This window comes from Manis pentadactyla, chromosome 10, assembly GCF_030020395.1.
Source record: "Manis pentadactyla isolate mManPen7 chromosome 10, mManPen7.hap1, whole genome shotgun sequence".
NCBI lineage: Eukaryota > Metazoa > Chordata > Mammalia > Pholidota > Manidae > Manis > Manis pentadactyla.
This window is the reverse complement of record NC_080028.1, coordinates 41,310,429-41,320,397: the sequence shown is the minus strand read 5'-3', so window position 1 is coordinate 41,320,397 and position 9,969 is coordinate 41,310,429. Positions and strand designations below refer to the sequence as shown.

General features: G+C 41.9%; 1 protein-coding gene across 1 annotated transcript; it reads right to left on the bottom strand.

The window, feature by feature from the left end:
- Positions 1-956: 956 nt before the first annotated feature.
- On the bottom strand, positions 957-2,595 carry LOC130679279 (uncharacterized). The gene is made up of 4 exons (XM_057487898.1): positions 2,513-2,595; positions 2,228-2,439; positions 1,657-2,009; positions 957-1,348 (listed from the first exon to the last, which is right to left on the bottom strand). Exons 1-4 carry the CDS (start codon positions 2,593-2,595, stop codon positions 986-988), a joined length of 1,011 nt encoding a protein of 336 aa, XP_057343881.1. The 3' UTR covers positions 957-985.
- Positions 2,596-9,969: the final 7,374 nt, after the last annotated feature.

The following is a 9,969-nucleotide window of genomic DNA, read 5'->3' as shown; positions in this document are numbered from 1 at the left end:
AAACCCATTAGGCTATCATCAGACTTCTCAACAGAAACCCTACAGGCCAGAAGAGAATGGCATGATATACTTAATGCAATGAAACAGAAGGGCCTCGAACCAAGACTACTGTATCCAGCACAATTATCATTTAAATATGAAGGAGGGATTAAACAATTCCCATACAAGCAAAAGTTGAGGGAATTTGCCTCCCACAAACCACCTCTACTTGGCGTCTTACAGGGACTGCTCTAGATGGGAGCACTCCTAAAAGGAGCACAGAACAAAACACCCAACATATGAAGAAGGGAGTAGGAGGAATAAGAAGGGAGAGAAATAAAGAATCATCAGACTGTGTTTATAATAGCTCAATAAGCGAGTTAAGTTAGACAGTAAGATAGTAAGGAAGCTAACTTTCAACCTTTAGTAACCACAAACTTAAAGCCTGCAATGGTAATAAGTACATAACTTTCAATAATCAACCTAAATGTAAATGGACTGAATGCACCTGTTGGATTCTCCCAGAGGAGGACGCCGCCCCAAATCACTCATCAAAGGCATCTCTTGATGCAACAAGCAAGAGGAATTTATTCAGGAACCAGCTAGCTGGGGTCCAAGTTAGCCCGACGCAGCGGATCTCAACAAGGTCCCCGAGCACTCAAAACCAACGGTTTATATAGCATTTTCAAAACACTTAACTCTTAGTAATTTTCCACAACTGCACATTATCTTTGCAAGACAAGACCACACCTCAATTGTTAGGGAGGTTCTGCACGATAAGCTTGGTAAGTAGGATTAACTGACCAAGGTTAGCTGACCGAAGGCCACAGCTGCCCCCATTCCAGTGTTCATGATTAACTTGTTTTCCAAGGCCTTACCCAGTTCCAGCTTTTTTCTTTTAAGTCACAACCTCAGAAAACTGCTTCTAGGCCCTTAAGATGGCTATACTTATGCTAACTTATTCTCATTCTTACATTTCCCCACTTCTCTTTTTGGGGCATTCCAATCATGGAATGTTTGTTTCTTCTTGATGTGTGAGCGAGTGATACTGTTGTCTTAGCATTAGTACTTGAACAGCACTTACTCTCTCTCTAACAAAAGATATTAGCCAGTTCAAAACACAGGGACCAAAAGTAAGAAGCAGAACAAGAATGAGCAAGGGTCCGGCTAAAGTGGATATCAGAGTTGTGAGCCATGGGGACTTAGTGAACCAGGACTCAAATAGACCCTGGCCAGCCTCTCGCTCTCTCTTTCTCTGGTCTAGCCTTTCCCTAAGCTTTGACATTGAATCTCTTATTATTCCGGAGTGGTCTGCATAAAAGCAGCATTCTTCTCTTAAAGCTGCACACAGTCCTCCAAGGCTCGTAACCTTTCAAGCAAAAAGTTATTAGTTGCACACTCAGGGAATGTATGAAGATGTGCTGACTGAAGCGGGGCTGGGGCCCCAAACATTATTTCAAAAGGCGTTAGTCCAAAGCAGCCGGGAGTGTTCCTGACTCTAAACAGGGCAAAGGGAAGGAGGACCAACCAATCACATAAGCCAGTCTCTATGGACAATTTAGTCAAGGTCTCTTTTAGAGTTCTGTTCATCCTTTCTACCTGTCCTGAGCTCTGGGGTCTGTATGCACAATGCAATTTCCAATCCGTCCCCAGGATCTTGGCCAATCCCTGACTTACCTGGGCAACAAAGGCAGGGCCGTTGTCGGAGCCGATTACCTTTGGGATCCCAAATCTGGGAAATATCTCTTCAAGGATCTTTTTAGACACCGTCTGGGCTGTCTCAGTTTTTGTGGGGAACGCCTCTGTCCATCCTGAAAATGTGTCTAGGAAAACTAGAAGGTACTTATATCCATACTTAGCAGGCTTAATTTCAGTGAAGTCAACTTCCCAATAAGCTCCTGGGCGATCTCCTCGAAGTCTTTTTCCAGATATTGCTTGATTTTTGCTCACGTTTACTAATTGACAGGGTACACAATTTTTTACAACCTCGTCAGCCAATTTTCCTAATCCAATAACATGATAAGGGGAGTCTCAAACCAAGGTTTTTAGATTTTTTTGCTTCCAGATGTGTCAATTGATGTAATTGCCTTAAGTATTCCTCTGCCTCTCTCTGGGGCAGGACAACTTTCCCTTCTTCAGACTTGTATATCTCTTGGGGCGAGAAATTTTTGAACCCTAATTTGTTTATACAAACGAGATCTTCAGGTGTATACTGGAAGCTCCTAATGTGGGTGGCTTCTGGACACACTTGGAGGGGCAAAAATGTTCATTCCCTGAGCCGCTTGCTTTGTGGCTTGGTCTGCCCTCCGGTTTCCTTGAGCTATTGGAGAGTCGTCTTTCTGATGTCCAGGGCAATGTATTATTGCTACTTCCTTAGGCCTATGGATGGCTTCAAGCAAATCCAAAATCTCTTGTTTGTTTTTAACATCTTTCCCGGCAGAAGTTAACAGCCCTTTCTGTCTATAAATAGCCCCGTGTATATGAGCAGTGGCAAAAGCGTATCTGCTGTCAGTGTAGACGTTAAGTCTCTTACCTTCTGCCATCCTTAGGGCCTGAGTCAGGGCGATGAGTTCTGCTCGCTGTGCAGAGGTGCCCGTTGGGAGTCCACTGGCCCATATAATCCGGTCATCATCTACTACTGCAGCTCCAGCCATTCTCTTACCATCCATGATGTAACTGCTCCCGTCCGTATACCAAGTCAGGAGTCCCGGTCCTCCTAAGGGCTGATCTTGCAAGTCCTGGCGGGTGCCTGTCTCCTCAGCCAGGATTTCCTGGCAGGTATGAAGCACTTCCTTCCCCGAATCGGGGAGCAGAGTGGCCGGGTTTAGAATGGCAGGGGGTCATACTCCACACGATCACAATTCAGGAGTAAGGTTTGGTAGTGAGTCATTCTGGCATTCGACATCCATCTCTCGGGTGGCTGCCGAATTACACTCTCCAACGCATGCGGAGCAACCACAGTAAGTTTCTGTCCCAGTGTCAGTTTGTCAGAATCTTTAACTAGGAGGGCCACGACCGCCACTACTCTCAAACAGGCAGGCCATCCGCTACTTACTGGGTCTAATTTTTTTGACAAATAGGCGACAGGTCTCTTCCAAGGTCCCCATTGCTGGGTCAACACTCCCCGAGCCACTCCACTCCGTTCATCCACAAAAAGGACAAACGGCTTAGTCACGTCTGGCAAGGCCAGAGCGGGTGCCGACAGGAGGGCCTTCTTGATCTCATCAAAGGCCTGTTGCTGTTCAGGTCCCCAAACAAACGGGGCTGCCCCTTTGGTTAGGGGGTACAGGGGGGGCAGCTAAGGTGGCATATCCGGGTATCCATAATCTACAGAACCCTGCTGTTCCCAGAAATTCGCGGACTTGGCGCGGAGTAGTAGGCACCGGGATCTGCGTCACAGTCTGCTTCCGGGCTTCAGTAAGCCACCTTTTCCCTTCTTTCAGGGAATACCCTAAATAAGTCACTTGTTGTTGGCAGATCTGTGCCTTTTTGGCAGATGCTCTATACCCCAGCTTAGCAAGTTCAGTCAAAAGGGCTTCAGTGGCCTCTTGGCAGACTTCTTGTGTAGGGGCGGCTATCAGCAAGTCATCAACATATTGTAACAAGGTTACCTGTGGGTTGGAGGCTCAGTAAAAGGCCAAGTCCTGGTGTAAAGCCTTGTCGAAGAGGGTAGGTGAATTCTTGAATCCTTGTGGCAAGCGAGTCCAGGTCAATTGTCCAGTAGTTCCTGTGGAGAGGTCCTTCCACTCAAAAGCAAACAGCGGTTGACTACTCTGGTGCAGGCGCAAACAAAAGAAGGCGTCTTTTAGATCTAAGACTGTATACCAAGTGTTTTCTGGGGCCAGAGAGCTTAGCAGGTTATAAGGATTCGGCACAGTGGGATGAATGTCCTGTGTTCTCTTATTAACTTCTCTTAAATCTTGCACTGATCGATAATCTCCTGTTCCCGCTTTCTTTACAGGCAGCAAGGGAGTGTTCCATGGGGATTTACATTTTACTAATATCCCCTGCTCTATGAGTCTCTGGATATGGGGCCTAATTCCATCTCTGGCTTCTTTACTCATTGGATATTGTCTCACAGTTACTGGTGAGGCTGAGGCTTTCAATTCTATGACCACCGGGGGCTGATTTACAGCAAGCCCCATACCTGCCGTCTCCGCCCAGGCCCCTGAGAACTGGTTGGGCCACCTTTGATTAACTCGGGAGGGTTCTGGTTCCTTAAAAACGTGGTACTCGTCTTCTAATCTTATGGAGAGATACTTAGGCCCAAAGGTTTCTTCTCTCTATCAGTCACTCGGGTATCTTCAGCCTGAAAGGATATTTGGGCCCCGAATTTGGTCAAGATGTCTCTTCCTAACAAGGGTGTAGGGCACACCGGTATAACAAGGAATGAGTGGTTTACTTGTCCCACTCCTAAGTCCACAGTTCTTTGGGTAGTCCATGCATATTGTCTCTGACCCGTGGCCCCGAACACCCAAGACTTTTTGCTAGAAAGGGGGCCTCTAGCTTGGGTCAGTACTGAATGTTGAGCACCGGTATCTACCAGAAACTCAACGGGTTGCCCCTCCACCTTCAGAGTTACCCTAGGCTCGGGGAGGGGCTCCGAGCCCCGTCTTCCCTAATCCTCATCTTCTAGCAGAGACAACACCTTCTTCGGAGGTCCCTGCGGTGGTTTCTTAGGGCATTCTTTCACCCAATGCCCCTTCTCCATGCAGTACGCACACTGATCTTTATCCAAAGGAGGTCGGTTGCCCAGGGACCCTGCCTTACTAGTTCTACCACTAGAGGGCGGGCGTCCCTTACTTTCTACTACTGCGGCCAAGATCTTTGTTAAATTTCTCTCATGCTTCCTATACCTCTTTTCTTCTTTACTATCCCTTTCCTTTTCCTTCCTTAACTCCTTCTCTTCCTCCAAGAGCGACTTCGGGAGTGAAGCGGGGTGAGCGCAGATAATGGACGAGCCCCCAAATGTTGGATTCTCCCAGAGGAGGACGCCGCCCCAAATCACTCACGAAAGGAGTCTCTTGATGCAACAAGCAAGAGGAATTTATTCAGGAACCAGCTAGCTGGGGTCCAAGTTAGCCCGACGCAGCGGGTCTCAACAAGGACCCCGAGCACTCAAAACCAACGGTTTATATAGCATTTTCAAAACACTTAACTCTTAGTAATTTTCCACAGCTGCACATTATCTTTGCAAGACAAGACCACTCCTCAATTCTTAGGGAGGTTCTGCACGACAAGCTTGGTAAGTAGGATTAACTGACCAAGGTTAGCTGACCGAAGGCCACAGCTGCCCCCATCCCGGTGTTCTTGATTAACTTGTTTTCCAAGGCCTTACCCAGTTCCAGTTTTTTTCTTTTAAGTCACAACCTCAGAAAACTGTTTCTAGGCCCTTAAGATGGCTACTCTTATGCTAACTTATTCTCATTCTTACACACCAATCAAAAGACACAGTAATAGAATTGATAAAAAAAGCAAGACCCATCCATATGCTGCTTACAAGAGACTCACCCCAAACCCAAAGACATGCACAGACTTAAAGTGAAAGGATGAAAAAAGATATTTCATGCAAACAACAGAGAGAAAAAAGAAGGTGTTGCAATACTAGTGTAAGACAAAATGCACTTCAAAACAAAGAAAGTAACAAAAGATAAAGAAGGACATTACATAATGATAAAGGGCTCAGTCCAAAAAGAGGATGTAACCATTATAAATATGTATGCACCCAATACAGGAGCACCAACATATGTGAAAGAAATACTAACAGAACTAAAGGAGGAAATAGAATGCAATGCATTCATTTTGGGAGACTTCAACACACCACTCACTCCAAAGGACAGATCCACCAGACAGAAAATAAGTAAGGACACAGAAGCACTGAACAACACACTAGAACAGATGAACCAAATAGACATCTACAGAACTCTACAACCAAAAGCAACAGGATACACATTCTTCTCAAGTGCACATGGAACATTCTCCAGAATAGACCACATACTAGGCCACAAAAAGAGCCTCAGTAAATTCCAAAAGATTGAAATCCTATAAAACCAAGTTTTCAGACCACAAAGGCAGAAAACTAGAATAAACTGTACAAAGAAAACAAAAAGGCTCACAAACACATGGAGGCTTAACAACAAACACACTCTTAAATAATCAATGGATCAGTGACCAAATCAAAATGGAGATCCAGCAATATATGGAAACAAATGACAACAACAACACAAAGCCCCAACTACTGTGGGATACAGCAAAAGCATTCTTAAGAGGAAAGCATACAGCAATCCAGGCATATTTAAAGAAGGAAGAGCAATCCCAAATGAATGGTCTAATGTCACAATTATCGAAAATGGAAAAAGAAGAACAAATGAGGCCTAAGGTCAGCAGAAGGAGGGACATAATAAAGATCAGAGAAGAAATAAATAAAGTTGAGAAGAATAAAACAATAACAGAAATCAATGAAACCGTGAGCCGGTTCTTTGCAAAAATAAACAAAATAGATAAGCCTCTAGCCACACTTATTAAGGGGAAAGGAGTGTCAACAAACAGCAACAGAATCAGAAACAAGAAAGGAAAAACCACGACAGACCCCACAGAACTACAAAGAATAATTAGAGAGTACTATGAACACCTATATGCTAACAAGCTGGGAAACCTAGGAGAAATAGACAACTTCCTAGAAAAATACAGCCTTCCAAGACTGACCCAGAAAGAAACAGAAAATCTAAACAGATCAATTACCAGCAACGAAATCAAAGCGGTAATCAGAAAAACGACCAAAGAACAAAACCCCTGGGTGAGATGGATTTACCTCAGAATTTTATCATACATACAGAGAAGACATACTACCCATTCTACTTAAATTTTTCCAAAAAATAGAAGGGGAGGGAATACTCCAAATCTCATTCTATGAAGCCAATAACACCCTAATACCAAAACCAGTCAAAGACCCCACAAAAAAAGATAAACTACAGACCAATAACCCTGATGAACGTAGATGCAAAAATACTCAACAAAATACTAGCAAACCGAATACAAAAATACATCAAAAGGATCATACACCATGACCAAGTGGGATTCATCCCAGGGATGCAAGGATGGTACAACATTAGAAAATTCATCAACATCATCCACCACAACAACAAAAACCACATGATCTTCTCCATAGATGCTGTAAAAGCATTCGATAAAATTCAACATCCATTCACGATAAACACTCTCAACAAAATGGGTATAGAGGGCAAGTACCTCTACATAATAAAGGCCATATATGATAAACCAACAGAAAACATCATACTGAATAGCGAGAAGCTGAAAGCTTTTCCTCTGCAATCGGGAAAAAAACAGGGATGCCCACTGTCCCCACTGTTATTCAACATAGTACTGGAGGTCCTAGCCACAGCAATCAGACAATACAAAGAAATACAAGGAATCCAAATTGGTAAAGAAGAAGTTAAACTGTCACTATTTGCAGATGACATGATATTGTACATAAAAACCCTAAAGACTCCACTCCAAAACTACTAGAGCGAATATCAGAATTCAGCAAAGTTGCAGGATACAAAATTAACACACAGAAATCTGTGGCTTTCCTATACACTAACAATAAACTAATAGAAAGATAAATCAGTAAGTCAATTTCAGTCACAATAGCATCAAAAAGAATAAAATACCTAGGAATAAACCTAACCAAGGAAGTGAAAGACCTATACCCTGAAAACTATAAGACACTCTTAAGAGAATTTAAAGAGGTCACTAACAAATGGTAACTCATCCCATGCTCTTGGCTAGGAAGAATTAATATTGTCAAAATGGCCATCCTGCCCAAAGCAATATACAGATTCGATGCAATCCCTATCAAATTACCAACAGCTTTCTTCAATGAACTGGAACAAATAGTTCAAAAATTCATATGGAAACACCAAAGACCCCGAATAGCTAAAGCAATCCTGAGAGGGAAGAATAAAGTGGGGGGTATCTCACTCTCCAACTTCAAGCTCTACTACAAAGCCACAGTAATCAAGACAATTTGGTACTGGCACAAGAACAGAGCCACAGACCAATGGAACAGAATAGAGAATCCAAACATTAACCCAAACATATATGGTCAGCTAATAGTCGATAAAGGGGCCATGAACATAAAATATGGAAATGACAGTCTCTTCAACAGATGTTGCTGGCAAAACTGGACAGCTATATGTAAGAGAATGAAACTGGATCACTGTCTAGCCCCATACACAAAATTAAATTTGAAATGGATCAAAGACTTGAATGTAAGTCATGAAACCATAAAACTCTTAGGAAAAAACATAGGCAAAATCTCTTACACATAAACATGAGTAACCTCTTCTTGAATATATCTCCCTGGGCAAGGTAAAAAAAATGCAAAAATGAACAAATGGGACTATATCAAGCTGAAAAGCTTCTGTACAGCAAAGGACACCATCAATAGAACAAAAAGGTATCCTACAGTATGGGAGAATATATTCATAAATGACAGATCCGATAAAGGGTTGACATCCAAAATATATAAAGAGCTCACACACCTCAACAAACAAAAAGCAAATAATCCAATTAAAAAATGGGCAGAGGAGCTGAATAGACAGTTCTCTAAAGAAGAAATTCAGATGGCCAACAGACACATGAAAAGATGCTCCACATTGCTTGTCATCAGAAAAATGCTAATTAAAACCACAATGAGATATAATCTCACACCAGTAAGGATGGCTACCACCCAAAAGACAAACAACAACAAATGTTGGTGAGGTTGGGGAGAAACGGGAACCCTCCTACACTGCCAGTGGGAACGTAAATTAGTTCAACCGTTGTGGAAAGCAGTATGGAGGTTCCTCAAAATGCTCAAAGTAGAAATACCATTTGACCCAGGAATTCCACTTCTATGAATTTACCCTAAGAATGCAGCACTCCACTTTGAAAAAGACAGATGCACCCTTATGTTTATCACTGCACTATTTACAATAGCCAAGATATGGAAGCAACCTAAATGTCCATCAGTAGATGAATGGATAAAGAAGATGTGGTACATATACACAATGGAATATTATCCAGCCATAAGTAGAAAACAGATCCTACCATTTGCAACAACATGGATGGAGCTAGAGGGTATTATGCTTAGTGAAATAAGCCAGGCGGAGAAAGACAAGTAACAAATTATTTCGATCATATGGGAAGTATAAGAAAAAAGAAAACTGAAGGAACAAAACAGCAGCAGAAGCACAGAACCCAAGAATAGACTATAGTTACCAAAGGGAAAGGGACTGGGGAGGCCAGGTGGGAAGGGAGGGATAAGGGCGGGAAGAAAAAAAGGGGGCATTACAATTAGCATGTATAGTGTTGGGGTCACGGGGAGGGCTGTGCAACACAGAGAAGACAAGTAGTGATTTTACAGCATCTTACTATTTTGATGGACAGTGACTGTGAATGGGGATATGGTGCGGACTTGGCGATGGAGGAAGCCTAGTAAACATAATGTCCTTCATGTAATTGTAGATTAATGATACCAAAATAAATAAAAATAAAAATAAAGAATAATAAAAAAACCTTTCACTATTACAAAAAATGTCTATCCTGAGCTTATTAAGTGATTATACAATTTTTATTATAAATATATAAACCTTTTTAACTCAACCTTCAGCTGTGATACAGACATTTTTGTACAAATATTTTGTCCTACTGAAAATATTTCCTAAAACTAAACATAAATTACTAATTATTATGTATATATATCTTGTTATCTATGTACATATATCCTGTTATGTGTATTGTGTCTATTTCACCACTTGTAAGATGGTCTTTAAATGTGTTTATTCTACTTAATTTACATGGAATTTCATATTACTTTTCAGAAAAAATTTCTATTTTTCTAAACAGGCCTTATATATTTTTCATATCTTTCAAAATCAGTATTTTTAAATGTTTCATACTATCTATTTCTGAAATTATTTCTGTTTCATATTTATTAATTTTATT

What these genes read in the sequence shown, in the direction of transcription:
- LOC130679279 (XM_057487898.1), bottom strand. Translation starts at nt 2,595, where the DNA reads ATGGGCCAGTGGACTCCCAACGGGCACCTCTGCACAGCGAGCAGAACT. An exon ending in GAACATTTTTGCCCCTCCAA is followed by an intron (nt 2,010 to 2,227) that starts GTGTGTCCAGAA and finishes CCTTGGTTTGAG; the next exon opens with ACTCCCCTTATCATGTTATT. An exon ending in GCCCTGCCTTTGTTGCCCAG is followed by an intron (nt 1,349 to 1,656) that starts GTAAGTCAGGGA and finishes TTTGCTTGAAAG; the next exon opens with GTTACGAGCCTTGGAGGACT.